The 22017-nt window shown below is 38.8% G+C and overlaps 2 protein-coding genes across 12 annotated transcripts in view; one reads left to right on the top strand and one right to left on the bottom strand.

Moving 5' to 3' along the window:
- The window catches only part of ATP6AP1L (ATPase H+ transporting accessory protein 1 like), a 756678-nt gene that overhangs the window by 231655 nt on the left and 503006 nt on the right, over positions 1 to 22017 (bottom strand). The window lies entirely within an intron of this gene.
- Positions 1 to 22017, top strand: part of SSBP2 (single stranded DNA binding protein 2) — a 175154-nt gene that overhangs the window by 43265 nt on the left and 109872 nt on the right. For all 10 annotated transcript variants that reach the window (XM_030470284.1, XM_030470285.1, XM_030470283.1 and 7 more), the window contains exon 4: positions 428 to 512. In XM_030470284.1, the coding sequence (XP_030326144.1) occupies positions 428 to 512 (85 nt within the window). The remainder of the gene's footprint in view (positions 1 to 427; positions 513 to 22017) is intronic.

Raw genomic sequence — 22017 nt, forward strand, 5'->3', positions numbered from 1 at the left:
TGGAAGAACTCCCAGTTTTCTCTCCAGTTTCTTGCTCTTTCATGTTACTACGAATCCGTCCCTTCCCACGCTTTGTGGAAGTTAATTGCAGCAGTCGTCAGAGGGATGAGGTTAAATACAAAGCTTCAGTAATACACTTTGTACACTTAAACTTTGTATATTAGACTAGCTTCTTGGTCTGTACTACAGTGGTACTAAAGGAATACAGCACTGCTTTCCTCACAGAATCAGCTATCAGGACTTGACTTCTCATAGATGTTTTACAAAGCTAAATTTTTTCATAGAGGCAAGTGTTTTCATCCCTTGGCAAGGAAGTGGTGTGTCTGTTTCTATATATGAACATGCGTGTGTGGTGTGCATACACCATAAAATCTGTATGAGTATTACAATGATCTTCTCACCATCTCTGTATCTTGTTAACTTGCAGTGTATTTTGGGATCTCTACTGTGCAGCTCCAGAAAGACGAGAAACGTGTGAACATTCAAGTGAAGCGAAAGCCTTTCACGACTATGTAAGTTTTGTGTCTTTACCACACTTTTATTAATTGTATGTATAAATATGATAGAGAAGTATTTCTGCACTACAGTGGTTCAAAAATGTAGGTGTCGGTCCTATTTATAAGTTCTCAGTTTTCTGGGAATGCCTTAGAATTAGGACTTCCTAATACTTTGATTGCCCAGCACCTTAATAATTCCTGAAAGCCACCTCAGAGATTACAGTGCTGTCCCATGTGCTAATGAAAAATGAAGAATGTTCTTCTGTCCCCCGCATCATGAACACGTCAGACTGGTGACAAAGGCACAGGCAAATGGAAGCACAGATGTGTCCTGTCCAAATATCTGCTCTCTGTTGGTGCTAAAGAAAAAGCAGTTCAGCAGATGAAATTGATCTTCTGGCTTCTGTCATGATCATACTGAGTGCAGGTGTGATTATTCTTCAGATATTTTTGTGTCCTGAAGTAGGTATTTTTCATCAGCCTAATAAACACTTAGGTGCCATAAAGTAAGTTAAATGCAAAATCATCTGGTCCAAGAGAATGGGAGGAATAAAGGGCAAAATTATTATGCCAGTTTTGATGCTTTTGAAACTTAGTTCAAATCCCAGCAGAGAGTTTGTTGGCGTTTTGCCTGCAAGGAATAATAATAATAATTATTATTATTAATAATAATGATAATAATCATCATCATCATCATCATCATAATGGGGAGGAGGAGGTTGATGATGATGACAATAAATCAATCAATCAATCAATCAATCTAGAAACTAGGGTCCAAAACATTGCAACAGTTTCATTCCACTTTCTCCATTCTCATAAGTGGAGTTCGCCAGAAATGTGGAACTTCATTCCAGAGTTAAAATGGAATTTGAGTTCCTTCTACTACATGAGCTTCTGTCCATCTGGTGATTTCATTTTTATTGACAAAATCCTTTGGAGGCTGACCATGGTTGAGTTTATTGTTCAACTCTGAAACCTGTTTCCTTAAGTGTTTTCCACTGTCCTAGAAATCCTGTCTACTTACCGCAGAAAAATATTTCTACAGATAAAATTAAAATTAGACTGCCATATCCTGATGTCTTACAAAAACAAATCTGGAAAAATGGGAATGAATCACCAAAGTGACCATTTTCCTTTTTCTGTTGTCATAATCTGATAATGGCTCGGCGTCCTACAGTATGTGAGTTAGGGGTGATAACTTACTTGTAGTTAGCAATGACTTATGTTGTAGATGCAACATCAACACAGCTAGAACTGTTCAGCATATTTTACTTACAGACCAATGCCACTTTAATACCCTGTTCTTGATTAGATTATGAGGCTAACTGGTAAAGGAGCTTGGACAATTTTGCACAGTCATGCCCAGGCTACATTTATCACTAGTGATAATTAACAAATAAAAAACTGTCAGAGGGAGGAACAAAGTTATAAGGAAGTTTTCCACCCACAGAGATGTCAAGGTCAACTAACTTGGTAAAGCATATTCCTCAAATTAAAAATTAAGTAATTCTTACAAGTACAGTTGCTGCAATCTTTTTCACCTGTTCTGTTATCAGATCATGGTTTTATTCCCCATTGAAGTATAAATAGTTTTACAGTAATAGTCTATGACTTCAGGGAATGACATTAGTGAGTTAAATCCATAGAGATCAGAATCCAGAATACAATGGTTGACTTTGGTGGGGAGCATTGTGCATTCAAAATATAAAAGAAGAAGCCAAGAATCTGAAAGCTGTAGATGTTGGGAAATAGTTTTGAAACAAAATGATCAGTGAGAGGAAATTTTCAGTGAAAAACGACTTGGAAATCTAAAAAGCAGTGGAGCCTACTATTCTTTAAACTCATGAGAGTTTCATTGATAGCTGTTGAATCTAAATTTTGAGATACACTAAGAATTTGAGTAGGTGAAGCAAAATAATGTCAATTAAAAAATGTTGTGCTGGCATCACCCTTCCAGTGTTTCTAACTTAACTTCTACAGGTCTTGAAATATCACGTCCTTGTTGCTCAGTTTTGTCCACATTTTGGTGTGTATTATGACATATCTGTGTGTGATGCAATTTAGTGATTGTCTGAATGTTTAAGTTACTGTATAAAGTCATGTTTGATGAAGGAAAAAGAAAATCATAGTATGCTTCTATATGCTTCTATGAGACTAGCAGGGTCTTCCTTGGACCCTGTAGTGCTGTCCTGAAAAAGAATGCCTGTGGAGTTCCCTCTAACATCGGCTCTGTATAATGAAGCAAACTGAGTCTCAACTTGTCTGTGCCTATCAGTCTCTTCTTCTGAGTCTGGTTTTGGCTATTTGCGTAAAACAACAGTAAAAACAAATTCTTTCAAGTAGCTGTTATTTAAATTTTCTGATATGTATGTGTGTACAGGTTTCTTTCTATAGTAGCATCCCTGTTCTGCAGAGAAAGTGTTTGGAAGTGCTATTTCATTGTGTTCAGACTGTATTAATACAACTTTTGATATTTATCGAGCTAATGAGAGAAGAATGCTTCATGTTTGAAGGAACATGAAGTGACTGCAAGGTGGAGGCTGTAGCTGTTTGCAGTACTAACAATGTTCGTCATTACTAAAAATGCAATAAATAGGAAAGCAAAGGCCTATTCTGACTTTAGAAAGAGGATTTTCTATACTCATCCTGTTTTAAGTATTCGCAGCTCCTCCATATTGTCTAAAAGAGATTCTATTTTTATTTTCTATTGAGATTTGAGATTGGAAATGTTTTCTTCTGAGTGACCAAGATTCTGAACTCATTAGGTACATTGGTATATTTTAGGCTTGAAAAGACATGCATGTCATGAAAGTGACTGTGTTGGATCAGAGAGATGGGTTCTGGCCTGGAAGTCTTAGTGTAAATGATTTAGAATTGGAAATTGTTCATATTCCAGGCAACTCAAGAAAGAAGGCTGGTGCTTGCTCACCTAGGCTATTGATACTGCAGCCGTTGCAGTAGAAATAGCTTACCTGGAGCAGAAAAGCCTCTGTGTTTCTTTTCCAGGTACCTATTACTTTTCCTGGAGGAAGACTTCTCTGTGCTTTGAAGTCTTGTAAAAAATCATTTACGTGGATGTTCTGAGACAAAATTTAACTTTCACTGTAAAATGGGTTTTTCTTTCTTTACCTTTTCATGTTGCTAGTTAAGATCTCATTTTTCTGGGTTTCGAACTGAGATATTCGTAGAATCGTAGAATCATAGAATAGTAAGGGTTGGAAAGGACCTTAAGATCATCTAGTTCCTACCCCCTTGCCGTGGGCAGGGACACCTCGCACTAAACCACGTGGTCCAAGGCTCTGTCCAACCTGGCCTTGAACACCGCCAGGGATGGAGCATCCACAACCTCCCTGGGCAACCCATTCCAGTGCTTCACCACCCTCACCGTAAAGCACTTCTTCCTTATATCTAATCTAAACTTCCCCTGTTTGAAGCCATTACCCTTGTCTCACCACTACAGTCCCTGATGAAGAGTCCCTCCCCAGCATCCTTGTAGGCCCCCTTCAGATACTGGAAGGCTGCTATGAGGTCTCCACGCAGCCTTCTCTTCTCCAGGCTGAACAGCCCCAACTCTCTCAGCCTATCTTCATACGGGAGGTGCTCCAGCCCTCTTATCATCCTCGTGGCCCTCCTCTGGACTTGCTCCAACAGCTCCATGTCCTTTTTACGTTGAGGACACCAGAACTGTACGCAGTACTCCAAGTGAGGTCTCACGAGAGCAGAGTAGAGGGGCAGGATCACCTCCTTCGACCTGCTGGTCACGCTTCTTTTGATGCAGCCCAGGATACGGTTGGCTTTCTGGGCTGCAAGCACACACTGAAGCCGGCTCATGTTAAGCTTCTCATCGACCAACACCCCCAAGTCCTTCTCCGCAGGGCTGCTCTGAATCTCTTCTCCACCCAACCTGTAGCAGTGCCTGGGATTGCCCCGACCCAGGTGTAGGACCTTGCGCTTGGCTTGGTTAAACTTCATAAGGTTGGCATTGGCCCACCTCACAAGCGTGTCAAGGTCCCTCTGGATGGCATCCCCTCCCTCCAGTGTATCAACTGAACCACACAGCTTGGTGTTGAAAGAAGCAGGTTCCAATGTTCATCTTGTTCCTGCCTTCTTTTTGCTTCTTTACAAGCTGAAAACATACTGCGTCAAAAGGGGATATAAAACATAAACGCACGGAAGCTTATTCTGTTTCATAATAATTTTTGAAAATGTTTTTTGTTTTTGTATTCTCTGGGTGGTGTGAGCTCATGCTTAACTTAGGCACAATCTTTTCCAGGCAGTCTGTCACAGGACCTCCTTGCCTTTCGTGTCTCAGGGATTGAAGAACTTGTTTTAGCTGTTGATTTTCTTGCCTTCCTAGCTCTTGCTACTGTGATCTTCTATAGGCAGCCTAGCTACATACAGCAGCTTGTGCTCCTAGGTCCTCCTGGCTTTCTTGCTGAAAATTGAATTCTAGATCTGTTTTCCAGCTGTCTGTTTCTGTGGAGAATGCATGTTAACTCCTTCTGCTTAAAACAAAAAATCAGAACAAAAGCTCCCCATCATACCCAAGAGCAGGGGATGACAAGTACTGGGGAGGGAGGGAAGAGATCAGAGGTAATCTACAAAATGATGGATTCAGTGTCACTTATGGGATGAATGCCAAATTGTATTGATATAGGATCGTGAAATATTTGCTCAGTGATGATCAAAGACTGTTGTACCAAAAGCAATGCTTCTTGTCCGAGTTACCTATTAATTCCTTACATGAGTTCTGCAAAGTTGTGGAAGGCCCTTTACATGTTTACTGGTTATCACTGTATCTGTAATTTCACCTTCAGAATATGTTCTTCAGACATGTGATTCTTCTTACCATGTAGGTACTACTTGTGTCCACCTGGAAAAGAGGTTATTTCTTAAAATTAGAAAAAGACCCCCACCTTTTAAGTGGTCATACCCTTCTTTTTGTAAGTAATTAGGAAATGAAAAGCATCTCCTTCCATTCTTAAAAAAATATCCTTTCCTTTTTGTGTGAATAGCATTTATCAGTATGAACGAAATGCCTTTACTACTCTTCTTATTCTGCAGAGATCATGTCTCACTTCTTGGTGTTCAGGTATACCTATAGTAAAACAGATGTGAAAGCTTAAGGAAGACTAAGGAAGTCTGATGTTTGCTTTGAAATCATATTTGCAAGCAAAACTCTGTAAATCTGAAGAACATGATAAATGCTTAGAATTCTTATTTTCCTTCACTTGTCAGTTGTATAGGAACACTAACGTGTAACGAGGTGAATGTCTCCATGGGAGGACAGCACTTCTAGAAGTTTTGGAAAGGACAGTGATTCACAGTCTGAGAATCTTGCACAGGGGCATTGGCAGAATTGTGCACAGGCAACCTTAACTTTTTCAGTCTTGTAATTTTACTGACTATAGATGTTCTTTAATGCAGTTGCGTGGAAAGGATTAATTAACATCGTGCTCCACCCCCTAATCAAAGTAGGCATTACTTTCTGCAAAACTGCATTGACTTGTGTCAGGATTTGCTCCACATTATTTATAGGTGTATCTCAACGTGTTGCACTGTTATCTCCAACACTATGAAACTGTTTTTGTCTGCTCTTCAGAAATCATCAAAGTTGAGCAATCAGTACTTTCCTTGGATCATAGAGACAGACCCCGTTTGCAGGAAAATACAGATTTATTTTCTTTTTGTTTCCTGTTAAGAAACCCACAAAAAGAAGTACCATTGTCGTGTTTCCATGAAGAAGGAAGATGTGCTCTTTCTGTTCCTGCCATCCTCTTTCATCATTCCTTCCCATCAACTACTGGATAAGATAATGATGAAATTTGAACTACTCCCTGTCACAAATGTTAAGCTGTGATGCAGAAATGTGTTTCTTACAGTCCACATACTTTTTTCACTTTATAGAGGCAATTTCACAAGTAAATTTGTGCTGTGCTCCTCTTCTTATATGACTAAGCCATTTGTTTCAGAGAGAAAAAGCAACATTTCCTCCCCCAGATTTCACCATTTCTTTTTTTGAGTGGAGGTTTAATTTTCTCAGAATTTAAAAGTAAAATGGATAATTAGTTTGAGTTAATTGGAAGCATCTGATGGTATGAGGAACCACCATCTCCCCTGAAGGCAGTTTAGCTCCTCTTTCATGGTTCCCAGAGGGAGGCAGTGGACATGTTGAAAGAGTGCCTCTTTGCTAAGAACCATTTTACGCTTCATTTTCATTGAAAACAATAGGAGACAACGGCCGTTCTAATGAGGGGGAATGTTATGTGCAAAAAATAAGTATTTATTTAGAAGAGAACACTAAAAAGATCTATATACACTATATGTAAAACCATTCCAAGTTCGTGAAATAGGACAAAACTTTGTTTTCTTCTGCTTGGAGGAAAGGGGGAGTATCTGAAGATGCAGCTTAAGTCAGTCATCTAAGAGATAATGTGGAGTGTACAGGATGAGGTAGGGGTCAAAAGACTAAAGAAAATGGCTGGAATGCCCAGGCTGCTTTGCAGTAGTTTAGTTTTTACAATATACAGGTAAAATCTGGTTGTAAAATAATGTTTTGTCCCATTTAATAAATTTGGCATAAGATTTTCTTTTTTTTTCTTAATGTTGACAGACACATTGTTTAATTACTAGATGCTTTACTCCATAGTAGATGTCTCAATGGGCTCAGTTCTCTGTGTTCTGAAGTCTAGGGCTTTCTTTGAAATCAAAATAAACCCAAGGCACTTCTGCCTAAAGTTATGGCGTATGTTACCGCTGAAGAAGGCTCCGCTGGAAATGTACAGCCAGATTGATGGAAATCATAGGATGCTGCCATTTCTTTTCCTCTCCGGTTGCCCTGATGAACAGTTGTTAACTTCAACCATTTCTCAGAGTGAAGTTGTTAAATGTATCAGCATAAAATTTCAATACTCCTGAGGTATTAGGAATAGAACTCTGCTGATTTAAATTTTTTTTTTTTTCTATAATGGATTATTTATACTACCACAGTGAGACTTGTATTATAGTTTTTAAGTTTTAAACTTTATAATTTGGAGTGAACTCAAACTCAAGGTTTCGGTGGAGAGAGGCTATTATTTCTTTTACAAATGGAAGCACTTACACATACATACATTTGCATTTAAATAATTTAACGTATAGAAGTGTAAACCTTGTGAATTTTAGATATTCCCTCAAAAGTTGTAGAAACTTTGCTTCTTTTGAATTTATTTTGCTTTTAAGAAGGAGAAGATACATCCTATTGGGAATTTTAAGTAGCATTGAGAAATGCCCTGTTTATAAACTTTTGTTTATAAACTTTTGTTTATAGTAGTTGCATTAAAAAACATTGTTGACATATAAAAACATTGTATCAGTTGACATAGAGATCATTCTTACTCATTGCAATAGTGGACTCGGTATGTTTTTACAGTGCTCCAGAAAGTTATGAAAGGAGGTTAAGTTGTAGCTTAGTAACATTGGGAGTCTTAAATTGCCTAACAAATGCTCTGAATTTGGAGTTAAAGATCTTCTGGCATTAATATTTAACACTGTGCATAATGCTTTACATCAATAAAGTACTGAACAAACATTTGATCAATAGAGAGCAAATGTTGGATTAAAGCCTTTCAACAACCCACTTCCTCTGCATGCTCTTCCTCCCCCTTGGTATTCTTTCTTCTGATGTTTTATTTTCCCTGTCAGGATTTTGTCTGATGTTTATAATGCTAAATGATTTAGGTAGCTTTCTATTAGATGTTTGCATTCAGCAGTTCCAATTTAGCTAGTGAGATTTCTCTCTTGAGCTAATTAGGAAAAGGTATTTTGAGGACTCTGCAAAAGCGCTTGTTTCCACGTGTGCATGTGTGTGCAGTGATGTGCTTGTGTACAGTGCAAGCCAGTACTGCATTGACGTAAAGCATTTTTGTGATACCAGTCTTTGGCTAGATTTGAGACACTTTGTCTAAATGTATTCTTCCTTAGCCTTATAAAAAGTAAAAGTGAAAGCGAGTCTTACTTCTGCACAATGGGCCAAACACGGATTTTGTACTAAACTTGACTGCTCTGTTAATATGCCTAAGTGACTCATTTCAGACTTGCTTAACACAGTCTTGGAAAAAACCAAATACTTGTAACTTCCATCTGCTCCCTAATATGATGAAAGATGAATCCTGAGCATCACAAACTGGGGGAGACATGCAGCTCTTAATAAGAACAGCTGAACAACAAACGCCTTACAAGAGGTAGCGAAAAATGAAGTAATGAGGAGGAAAGGCAGGCAAGCCTCTTGAAGCAACATGGATATCCATGGCTGACTAGAACTGTCGCATCCAAACATCGCACTAAATACAAAATGCGCATTATCTAACACGAATCACGCGGAACGGATAACAGTCTTTTTGAATTTTCTACCAAATTAATGTCTTAATATTACCAGCAACTGTGCTAACAAGGATTCTCGAGCTTGCACAGAATGTTTTACTGGAGAAGAAGTGTCTTCTCTACGTACACATGTATGTAGAGAAAGATGGAGATAGTCACGTAATCAAGGAGAATAAAAGCTTAAGCTTGACTTAAGGTGAAAATCTGCTTTGGATTTCGTCATTGTATGCTATTTCATTGTGACGCCTCCGTAACTGAAGTGGACGTCTCCATAGTGCTGTCACAGTAGCATCCACAAACTGGATTTATGCCAGTAGTGAGGGTACCTGTAACAGAATTGAAATGCAACAGTCTGTAAGCCATCAGAGTCTAATTTACCCTGCTGAGAAAGTAGTACTGTGCATAATTCACACCAGAAGAGGTGCACAACCTGTTGCAGGAAGAGGAAGACAAAGCTTTTTATAAGGTGTATGATAAATATTATGTTCTGAGCTATAGAGAATCTGGAAAATGATTTCCGGTTCTGCTTCAGGTCTGATTTCTGTAAATGTATTGCAAACCTGAAATTTTAGCCTGTGAAACATGCAAAGTTTAAGTATAAAATAGTTAAGGGAATATAATACATGAGGTGAGTTTTAATGTCTTTTCTTTTTCAAGAGAGAGGCAGAAAAGTATACAGATAGTATATATGTATTCACAAAGTGGAGTGCGATGTTACACTTCATAAATCAATTTTACATGAGTAAGATTTGCAGTGAGATTTGTAAAGGCAGACACTCGAATCCCTCTGGAGCATGACCTCATTGACTTTACCACAGATATACACAGATGTTGTGATCTGCCTATATGGATCCGACGGCAGGATCAAGGACTTTGGCCCTAATCTGGCAAACAATTTCATGGTTGGGTAGCATTTTGTGTCCTAATACTCTCATTAAATTCTCATACATGTTTGCAGTATCAGGATCATAGGAAACAGTATGAATACAGTGGGTCATTCTTGTTTACTGCCTGATTTTAGAGTTACTCCTCAATATAGAAACCAGCTATTAATTTATTTAGTCTAGGGTTTTCTGCATATTTGTGTGCAAAGAGACCCTTTCCCAATTCTTTCTGTTGTGAAGGAAATCTTAAAATTTCTGTTGAAAAGGACAAAATTGTTGAAGAGGGGTTTTACGTGTCTGCAGAAAGCTTTTTACTCCATTCTAGCAGTTAATTTATAAAATTTCATGAATCTTCCCACTACTTTCATGGATTTATGTTATTCTGTGTACGCCAGTGTAGTGTTTTCTGACTCCGGTTGCCAACTGCTTTATTTTTCTTGCTTCGTCTACTTTCTCCCCATTGTTATATGATGGATGTGTGTTGGCTTGGGGACTGATGAATCACAAGAGTATAGCTCCTACGACTTCAGAGTCAGATCCAGCTGCTGTCTTGGCTTTCGCTTTTTCAGAACAGTTTACTTTCCGCTAGTTGGATAGTTTGTCATTTGCAGTAACTGCCCTCCTCCCTTGAAAGATAAACAAAATTAACAATAAACAGCCTCCTACCAACTGTTCTTCCTCCCTGTGTGACAGCCGTACCTTGAGTATTTGCAGGATCTTCGGTCCTCCTTGATGCTGGAGGGTAAGAAGCCTTCCTCTCACTGTCTCTGGGGAAACCTTTTCCTCCAGCATTAAGGTACGGATCCATCAGCATCTCGAGTTTTTGTATTCTCTTTGTTGGTGGCCTTCCTTGACGCTCAGCTGTGGTGGTCTCTTGGAGCTGGGATAATTCCAGTAGCTACCTGAACAGAACACTGTAAACTCTCAAGAAATTACATGGTACATTCTCTGTACCCCAATGAATATTCAGCCCACGCTTTGATATGAAGCTTCTCCCTGCTTTATCAAGTTCGAGGCTTAATCCCATGCCATTTCAGCAGTGAGACATAGGGAAAATTGTTATTCCCTTTTCCCCTTAATAGGAAAAAAAGGGAGCTCTTTTACATCCCTTTTGTCTTTCCTGATAATTTGCAGAATTTGTTCTCCTGGAACAAAACTGGTATTGTTAATAAGTTCTTTTTACAGTACTATAGTATGCAGAGGGTTTTGTGGAAGCTTCTGTTCCCTAAATCATGTTTCTTAAATTGTACAAGGAACTAAGCTTTCATTATTTTTTAAAAACATCTGGTTTAGCCTGCATGATTGCTTAGGAAACATGACTTGAGTGAATGATGGAAAATGATTAGGTACAAAAAAAAAAAAAAAAAGAAATTTTCCCGGTAAAGTTGACATTGCTTATATTCAGTTTCCTGAAATCCAGAGTAGCACAAGAAGATGGTATTGAAGGCATATCCAAGGGGGTAATTTCAGAAGAGGGCTTTAATAGGTTTTTAATGTTATACACTGTTACTAGATGTCATCTCATCCCATAGTAGTAGTTCTAGAACCTTTATAATTAATATTTTTTTTTAAATCACTAAAGCACACAAAAAGAAGTAACTTTCTGTTTTCTTACAATATGTGTAATACTTTTATGCAGTGGAGTCAGTTCTAGATTCTTTTTAAGAGCCTGGTTTTAGTTGCTTAACATTTTCTTAAATTTTAGCAGTTACAGCTGAATTGTCTGTCCAAGGTGGCTGCTTCAGGCTGAACTCTTTTTTCCCAGTACCTTTATGCAGAAATAGCTCTCTGAGGGTTTATAAAGATATCTCTAGATGAATGGTCAATAGAATGAAAGAATGAGTGGTTGAACGGCACTGTTTCTTTTGGTGGAACTGTTGTGTTTTGTCGGGAGAAAGGAAGGGCTGAGGTAGCTCGCCCACCATGGCCAAGGTAATCTTTCATGGGATGATACTTCTGCATACTGAAGGCATCATTAGAGGCTGGATTTACTATTTTGTAAATTACCTAAATACTGTATTTGTAAATATCATCCTTGCAGTTGGTATGCTTCTCCCTTACCACCCTCTTGTGCTACAGGATGAAGTTGTAGGAAGGTGCAGCCCAGTCCATCTGTGGAGCAAGGGTCCCAAAATAAAAAAAACCTGTATATGATCATGTACTTCCCAAGTGATGCAACATGCTCACAGGCCATTTTTAGAGGAAAAGTGAAGATCTGACATCCCCAGCAGCTGTTTCAGGAAAATGATGGTCACCACTACCCTTCCCATGGAGCAGAGTACAAATGTGTGTCTAGTGGAGTTCTGCTGGGAATGCCCAGTTTCTGGAGCTGTAGTTAAGAGAAATTGCAGTCCAAGCACTGAACAGCAAAGCTGCTAAGAATTGGCACTTTTGTGAAGAAAAAGGAAGGTTAAAACACTATAAACTTGGGTTTAGCAAAAGAGGCTGAGATAGCAGTTACTCCTAAGCTACATGGTGGCAGAGCTGGGGTTTCTAGAAGGTTTTGGGGTTTTTTTTTAATACCTGTTATCAGCTGTATTGTATTTAAATCCCACAGTAGGCACACAAATTATGTTGTCTGGAACCTTCACATCCTTCCAGAAGATGCTCTTTGACTCTACCACAGTCTTTGAAACATTTATTAGTGACCATGTCATGTCCATGTTTCTGTGGATTAGACAGCCCTAACACACGGTGCATTTGCTGTTGAGCAGCCTGTGACCTAAAAACTTAAAAATAAATGGAAAAGAAGAAAATTACAACTTGAAATGTTTATTTTGTAATTTCTTCTTAATTTGTCAACTAACCAAGATGCAAAATAAATCAATCTTAATAGCTGAAAAGGTAGTTGAGTGGCAGTATGTGCATTGTAATGCACTTCAGCTATCCCAGCTATTCTGTTCTTGTGAGCCACAGGGGATTGATGTTAATGAGGTTCCTGTCTCCTGTTCTCGGAGAGTGGGATTTTGTGTAACTTAGGCCCCCGCTGGTTCAAAAACAGAGCTGGCAGAAACAGCAGAGGATGTTTTGTTAATAGCGTTAACTGGAAACGGCCCAGTTAATGTTATTAATGTTATTACTGTCAAGCCTAGATTTAAATGATGGTTAAAACTTCTGGTTTTGTTATGTGCCTCAAAAATATGTTCAAAGAGAGCAGGAGCTGAAAGAACTAGTAATTTGTGTTCTGGTGGTTTTGACACTAAGAATTAAATCTCGACTGTGCGTGCCTAAAGATTGGTTAGAAGTTCTCGCTAGTGTAAGTAGCCTTTTTCTTTTTTTTTCTTTTTTTTTTTTCCTTTTTCTTTTTTTCCCCTTAAATCTCTGAAGTATGCAGCAGCTTTTATTGTAGTGAGATGAACTGTAGAGGTGCTGTGGCTGTTGTAAATCAGGCTGCCTATTTAAGAGACTGAGTGCGTATATAGGCATTAGGATACTTATCCTTCTAATCTCATGGCTTATTCTTTCAAGCTATGGCTCAGTTTGTACATGTGTCTATAGTAATATCCTTGTTCTTAACAAATGGGAATTTTTTTGATACAGGGGTAATACTGGATTAACCAAAAGGGCTCTGTAGACTGGCCATGTGAAAGATGTGGTATACCCCAGTTCTGTTAGGACATCTCTGCTTTTAAAAAGTCATAGTAAAACACAGTAATTCAAATACCTGCTCTCTTACCATTTCAGATTACTTATAGTTTTCAGACTTTCAGTTTGAGATCAAAAGAAATATTTAAAGAAATAGATTGTAAACCACTTACATATTGGATATTCTATTTATTAGTGGCTAGAAGCCGTGTCAGAAAATGTGTTTCAACTTTATTAAATGGGGCCTGGCAAATGTTGCTGTTGTTGAGGTACTGCCTTGTTAATAGCAAAAATTGAATTATTGTTTCTGTGTGTGTTGTAAGCAATTACACACAACCATTACCTAAAACACATATATTACATCTTCTCCTGGAAGAATTCTGTCAGTGAAAATTGTGGTTTTTATAGTAACTTCTGTTACGTTTTTGCTGACTAAGCAAGCCATGGAGCTATTGAAGCTGCAAAACTGAAATGCATCCATTTTTGTATCGTGGATCATGCATCTTACTTAAACATTTTAAAACACGTGCAGTTGCACAGCTGTGGTGTAGTTCTCCAGCCTGGTTGCTTGTTCTATTTCCTATGACGCTGAATCTGTCCATCTTTAAATTCATTTGGATGAACTCTTAAACTCCTTCCTTTGTCAAAAGTATGTTACGTACAAATGTCTACTCTTTCATAGATGTCAGGCCTTACAGGCCAGGTGCCTTTTGCTCTGCTTACACTAAAAAAAAAATCTCTTTTCACTTTGAAGCACAGTTTTTTTTCTGGTCTACAGTTTGACTCTTCAGGGGTGCATGCTCAGTGTTTGGACCCTGCGCAGCTTCTGGAAAGCAAGCTTGACCAGCCATATCTACACAAAAATAGTCAGCTTGCATGCTTCTGGCTCAGTATCTTCCATCCTGGAGCTTTCCAGGATGGTAAGTTGACTATGAGCTGGCACTCATAGTCAGTGTGCCACTCGCGGCCAGGAGACCAATAGTACCCTGAGATGCATTGGGCAGCAGGTCAAGGGAGGGAATCCTCCCCATCTACTTGACCCTGGTGAGGCCACATCTAGAGTACTGTGTCCAGTTATGAGCTCCTCAGTGCAAGAAAGACAATGAGCTACTGGAGATGGGCCAGCAGAGGCCACAAGGTTGATGAGGGGTCTGGAGCATCTCCCTTATGAGGAGAGACAAGGTGCAGGAGCTGGGCCTGTTTAGTCTAAAGAAGAGAAGACTGAGAGGGGATGTCATTAATGCATATAAGTATCTCAAAGGCAGGTGCCAGGAGGATGGGGCCAGACTCTTTTCAGTGGTGCCCAGAGACAGGATGAGGAGCAGTGGCCATAAACTAAAACACAACAAGTTTCACCTCAACATGAGGAAGAACTTCCTTAATTGAGGGTCGCAGAGTGCAGTGGGATTGTGGAGTCTCCCTCTCTGGAGACATTCAGAACCCACCTGGACACGCTCCTGTGTAACCTGCACCAGGTGGCTCTGCCTTGGCAGGGGGTTTGGACTGGATGATCTCCAGAGGTCCCTTCCAACCCTAATGATCCTGTGATTCTGTGATTTGGTGACCTTGCACTTGACCTTGTTGAACTCCATGAGGTTCACATGAGGTTCACATGGTCTCAACTCTTCAGACTGTCAAGGTCGCTCTGGATCCCATCCCTTCCCTCCAGCATGTCGACTGTACCACACAGCTTGGTGTCATCGACAAACTTGCTGAAGGTACTTGATCCCACTGTTCATGTCACTGACAAAGATATTGAACCCAATACCAACCCATGAGGAACACCACTTGTCACTGGTCTCCATTTAGAATTCAAGCTACTGACCACAACTCTCTGAGTGCAACCATCCAGCCAATTCCTTATCCACAGAGTGGTCCATCTGTCAAATCCATGCCTCTCCAGTTTAGAGACAAGGATGTTGGGTTGGGAAAGTGCCAGATACCTTGCACAGTCCAGGTATTGAAATGTCCTTTGAAATGGATAATGGAGAAACATAAAAGGCGGCTTCATAATTACAAAATCCACAATATTTTTCCTTTTACATTTTACTTGTTTTTAAAAGAAGTAGAAAGTGATTGACTAAAACAAATTACACTCGTTTAGTGTTAATCTTACCGTGAAAACCACTAGCGCTAGTGTTTAAGCAAGAAGGTGTTTTGTAAAGCTCAGGAATTGGTCTGGCGGTTTTGATTTAACTAACTAGCAGAAGTTACAGGATTGCTTTTGATTCCCTCCTCCCTGATTCTAGTGAAGTACTGAAATTTTATGATTTCCCCTACAGATCAGTGAAACAGACATTCTGAATAATGCTTTGGAATACACAGACAAGGTGACCACCCTGACTGCTCATATTTGTGTGTGCACATAATAAATAAGCTGAGACACAGTTTCTTTGTTTACCTGTGTTTTCCTTGCATATTCAGCAGTGTTAGATCTCTGCATATATTTACCTTCTTTATTTGAGATCTTAATCTTGACTTCTTCGAAACTATTTTAAGGGAAGTCAGTTAATACTTTAATGTCAGCTTTGCTGTGTGCAGGAGATACTGTCTTGTACTGTTGAGTGACATAACCAACCATTTTTTTTTTTTTTCATAAACCATCTAGTATTAGCCTGATGATACCATCTTGCAGGCACAACTAATAGCAGACAAATTGAACCTAAGCTCTTGGGGATCTGCACAACAGAATAAATCCCTTGAGCTTGCTGATTCTGTTTTTAAGACGGTATTTTTGGTTTCTGTACATCTATTTAGTGTCTTGTAATAAAAATGGTAAAAAAGAAATCTGAAGGATTAGTCTCTCAAGCATTCTCAAATATCTCAATACTGGCTATCAACCTTGACAGATACCTCCTCCTTTTCTCAACCCACTGTCACCATTGTTCACGTAATCCTCCACTCCTCCACTGCTAAGTTATTTTGCTTTTTACCTTTCGCCACACCCATCCCATTTATTTATTTATGTATTTTTAAATTTGAACTTCTTTAACATTCCCTTATGGTTCACAACTGCTATCGGCAGAGATGCAGCCTTGCCTGTTTCTTCATGAGAAGGCTTGTGATGCGTTCTGCCTTCTCTCCAAACCTCTTCAAGCATTAGTGGCTGTTTCAGAAAACAGTTCCTGACACACCAAGACTTCTGCTTTAATTTTCAATCCTGACCTGACAGGCATTCAGATTCATTGCCTGTAACTGCACTAGAGTCAGCTTGCTATTGCGTATGTTTGATGAACCATGGAATTGGTTCAAGTCTTGTTTCCAGTTACTTGGTTTCTAAATGTACTCTTTTGGGACCTAAACAGTGTTGTCAATATTCTTTGTTCTAGTTGCTCAGCAATTTGCAGCTTAATACTGTTGAGGGCCTTTTGTATTGCAGCAACTGCCAAAGTTAAACCTTGACTATGGAAGAAATTAAGAAGTGGGCCCCATAGCCCAGAGTGTCAGACTGTGGAATATGTTTTTATTTTCGTTTCTGTGCTAGGTGTGGATTAAGTACAACCATATTTTTTATAGCTTGTTTTCTTATGTGGGCTGCTTGGTAGCTTTTTAATTAAACAGCCAACCCAAAATTAATTCATCATTATACCCAGGAAGTTATATCTGCTGCTTAAAGTAAGTGACATTTTTTTTTCTGTATTTGAGTTCTTCCAGGTTTTTCCCTTCTGAAGATTTGCAATTAATACACAATGTCTCTCTACTTTTTAATTTTTTTTAGATGTAAGGTAGAATGCTGAGTTGTGGTGGTGTTCAGATGCTGCATTACTTTTGTACTGTGTCCTGGAACCAAGCTTTCATCTGCTGCTTGGTATAAAACCTCTTTTTGCTCATGAAATTGTTCTGTATATGAACATGGTCCTGAAACAATGCTCCTAACATGAAGTCTAATAAGGAAAAATAATTGCTCTTGAGTAAAATCTGGTTTTCTATGGCAAAATTCTTGGGGAATTTTAGGAGGATTAGGGAGTAAAGAGAGATGTAAGTTGTCAGGATTTGGTTAATTTGCCTGCCTGCTAATTTAATGCCACTCTAGTAGGGATTTTGACAGTCTGCTGCATGATTGAGGATTGGGATGTTTCAGAAAAGACTGCAGTTTAGACTCCCAGAACAATTGATCAAGAAATAAAATAATTTTTTCCACAGGATGAGTAATGGTGTTGTATAGTCTTCTTTTTCAAAAAAAGTCAGCATTGCTGCACCCAAACTTGAATTCTCAAGGTGATTATTGAAAAAGTAATTTTTGGACTTAGTTCTAGAGAACCTGTTTTTAAAACAATTTGTATTAGTTCCCCCAATGAAGCTAGCACCAGTAGCTGGATTGCAGTACAGTGAAATTGGAATTAGATTTGCAAGATGCATAAACAAATGTCTGTAAATGTATCTGGTGAACGCAGGCATCATAATCTGTATGTTTCAAAATGGAGCTGCCTCTAATTTCAGTATTTAATTGGTGAAATAATGTCAAGCGTATATCTTTCAGCAGTACCTGTGTTGAACACAATTACATGTTGCAGAATTTATGTTCTATTACTGCTCCCAACAATCACCGGAGGAGGAGGCATGTATTTAATCCTGCAATGCTGTGATTGATCAGAGCAGGAACTGCTTGAATGTTGACATGCTGGTATGTAAAACTGAGGATTGAAAAATCACTAGTCTTGTTGAGAACTTCTTGTAATGAGTACTGTATCAAAACCACTTCTAGATCAAGGGACAGGAGATTAGCCATGCAGAAATATCTCATAAGCCTCCAGTTCCACACATCTATGCTCTCTGCCAGTGAGAAGCTGGGATTCCCCAAACCAAAGGGGAGATTTCCTGGAGATAATTAATACTTTAAGGTAATCAACATTTCAGTTTCCTGCATTCTCACCCATAATTTCCTTTGTATTTTTTTTTTTCCTTTCCCCATCTGAAAGCAAGACTAAGCTTTTTAGATTCCCTGCAAATTCTGCTCAGCAGGAGCAAACAGTGCAGGTCTTGACCTCCGTTTGTTCTGACTCCTGGGTTTGTCCTCCTGTAACCATATATTTGAACAGAGCTCTTAGGTAAACTGTGCTGTCCTCTTTTCCCTCTCTACCAACTGCTGGCCCTGGCAGTCTCCCAGCATCCGCTTCCTCTAGTCCTGCTCTCATGCAGCACAGTATCTCCAGCGGAAATCCTGTGACCAGCCCGGCTTCCTTTTGCTACAGTTTTATCTGCCTTTTTTTTTCCAGCTCTGCCATCTTTGTCACTGAACAGGTTTATGCTCAGACATCATCACATTCCATACTTGCCATCTCAGTTGGCTCTTCTCTGCTTTTGGATCCCTGCTGAAGTTTTTAGCTGTCCTTTCCTATGTATAATCTCACTGATTTCTTAAAAATAATGAAATAATAGCATAATAATATATAGCCTGACCTTCCCCCTCCTTTGGTTTGTCTTTCCTTTTCCCCCTTCCCTTGTTCAGTTTTATTCTGTCACAGATTCAGGAAGCGTTTTTAGGTCTCCATCTGCTTGTTCCAGTCGTCATGTCTCCTCTTTTGCATCTGTTGTGGAAGTCTTTACCTTTCTATTCTTAATCTCCATTCCACTTGATTTTTAACTAAAATTTTTCAGTCCCTCTCATCTTTCAAAAACGCAAAACTGTCTTGATTCCCTTTTTCTTGAGCCACATTACTACCTGCCACCAGCATTTTATCTCTCACTGAGCGCATGTGGGGTATCTCTCTTTCAAAGGTGTGAGAGACCTTCTCCAATCCATATTTCACTATTATGTTGAAGTGTAAGTCTTGACCAGCTCTTGATTCAGTTCAACCTGTTCTACTGTCGGTGCCGTTAATTACTTGGCTACATACTCACCTCATTCATCTCCTGTCCCACCAGATACTCTTTCAGTGTTTCCTACAGTGGCTTTTTCCACATCTTTTTGCTACCTTTTTCTCCTTTTCACCAGCTTTCTGCCCTTTTTCCTCGCAGTATATTCACTCCAGTTCCAAACAGCCACTGTCTTTATAACTCTACCTATTTATATCTTTAATTCCACCACCACCACCACCACCACACCCCCCCCCCCAAATCCTAGCTTTTCTCTTGCACCTTTCCAAGGTCATTTTGACAAAAATGGAGACTTGAAAGCATGCTCTGTTTCTCTCTGCCATCTCCTTTGGTTGCATGGAGCAATAGACTTTTTGCTTTTAAACTCAGGCTTTTAAACTTGGTATCCTCTTTGCCCTGTCCTTCTTACAACTAGATACTCTTTGAGATCTGCAGGTATTTTTCTGTTATCGTATATATTCTTATTCTTGACTTTCTATACAGCTAAAACTATTGTCTCTCTGCTTAACCAATGTCTTAATTATGGAATTGTGCTCTGGCCTTGAAAAATTTGGGGTTGGTATACCAGTATTCATGCAGAATACTTCTGTAAGGATCCTTTTTCTAACTTCCTGTTCACTGTCTTTTTCTGCATGCTGCTGGTTGCCAATTCAGTGTTTCTTTCCATTCCTTTCAGTGATCAAACCATACTGCTGGTTTTGCCCTTCTTGCATGGATTTTCAAGCAAGCACAAGTGCTTTCACTGTGTGGTGAAGAGAAGCTCTCTAAATACCCTCAGACTTACCTTGTTACCATTCTTCAGATTATCCCTAAACCTTGGAATTTGTTTGTTTGTTTGTTTATACAAGGAAATGTACTGCTAATTTGGTTTGTCTGCTGCCTAGGTGGTGGTCAGTATTGTCTTTGAGTCCTCCTGATTCTCTGTATCCATCTGTTACTAGTTCTAGTTGTTACAGTAGTTGAAAAACTAATGCTAATAGTATTTGTCTGCTATTGTAATTTTTTTTGCCTTATCTTGGGAAGACCAATTTTGGACTTCTTCAGAAAAAGGCGTGCTTAGAGTCATGTGAGAAGAATATGTTCTGTTCAGAGCAGTGTAGTCCTGTCTATATTTGCAATAGCAAAAAATTAATTCTGGTGTTAAGGTCACATTATAGAGGATGACTTGACTTGCAGTGCTTACACAAACTCTTCTCCCCAGCACATCCAGTCTAAGTAGGTTCAGTTCCACATCAGCATCTGAGCTACTGCTGCTCTGTCCCTTGGGGACAAGCCCTATACAGATACCTCAACCTTCCCTACTATCAGAGACAGTCTTTAAAGTACTGTGGAGGGGGACAGGACTTGAAAGACAAAGAGGCTTAGGATACATGGTGTTCCCAAAAGCAGAGTAAACAGCAAAGTGCTCCTCATTGCTCCATACACAGTGACCGAGCAAGGCACAATAGAAAAATACAAAAAACTGTTCCTTTTGTTCTCTTTCCTTTATACATATAAATTGGCAAAGGTTTTGTGTTGTGTTTTTTTTTTTTTTTTTAGCATACCTTGTTTAATTTTTAATTTATTAAGTGAAATTTTGCTGTCTTTCTACTCAAGCTGAAGAAAGATGTGACACGACATCAATTCCAGCATTTGTTATTCAATGCACAATGACTTGCACACACATGTGTCATAACTTAGCATCTACAAGTTAGTGGGCTAGCTAGGTCAGACTTAGTTGCCAGAAATGTTATAGTGACCTCAAGGCTCTTCTACAGCTATGTATAGGCAAGAGTCTATTTTAGTTATTTATTTTTCACACCTGAGCTATTCCCTGTGCCCAAAGTCTTTCCTTAAATATTAAAATATGTCGGATGTGAGTTAGAAAGATGTATAAACAACTGAGAGAAACTGGTTAAGTGAAGAATTGTGATTGTTTGGGTAGGGTCAGGCAGTAATAGCACGACTAAAACCATCAGACAGAATTATAGGCACCAAAATTGGTCTTTATGTATAAACCAGAAGCGTACATACCATTCTCAATTCATGAAGAAAAATATGTATTTTTCCAGATATAGATAGCTCTGCTACTTTTAGATATCCAGGCCTCGTAATTGATAAAGTCATAGGTATTAGATGGGGAAAAAAAAAGAAAATAAAAAAAGCTGGTAATCCTGAGCGGGGGATTTTTAGGGTTTAATATTGCATTTCCTTAGTCTGTAGAATGAATAAGACCTTATGACCAAAGGTGGCACATGGAGGATGTATATGCCAGTAAGTTGGTTTAAAATGAATCAGAGGAGTCAAAGACATACTCCATTGTATTAATGTTTTTTGAAAAAATACTGAATTCCCAAATAGCAAATCTTCAGAAGTAGAGGTGTGATCAATAGTGTCTTTAATAATTCAAACAATATTTTGTAAAATGAGGTACAAACCAGAAAAAGTATAAATTACAGGGGTAGAATTAAACAGCTACGGAGAAAGAGTAGAGAGAATGATATAAACACAAATGGACATGATTTTATGAGTATTGTCATACTTAAAATAACTTGAGTTTGAGCAATTTTAGCTGTTACTCAATATGGGTTTTGGGTTAGGAACTTGTTTACCTTTTCACTGCTTTGTGCTATGTGGTTCAAAATTGGTTTGGAAGTTTAGATTAATCTCTGTGATTTTATTTTACCTTTACTTTCACTTTTCCATTCTTAAAATCTCCGAAGTATTTTCATACTTCTCAGAGAAAGTCTTGTTAGTGTCATTAACAATGCTATTCTAGAATACAGTTAAATGTATTAAGTGTAAACTATTAGATGTAGTGGGATTTTTTTCTGAAATTCCTTGCATTTGAATTCATCAGTCTTCTTTCAGCTCATTCTTTGTAGCTGCAACTG

The sequence above is a fragment of the Strigops habroptila genome, chromosome Z, assembly GCF_004027225.2.
Source record: "Strigops habroptila isolate Jane chromosome Z, bStrHab1.2.pri, whole genome shotgun sequence".
NCBI classification, from domain to species: Eukaryota; Metazoa; Chordata; class Aves; order Psittaciformes; family Psittacidae; genus Strigops; species Strigops habroptila.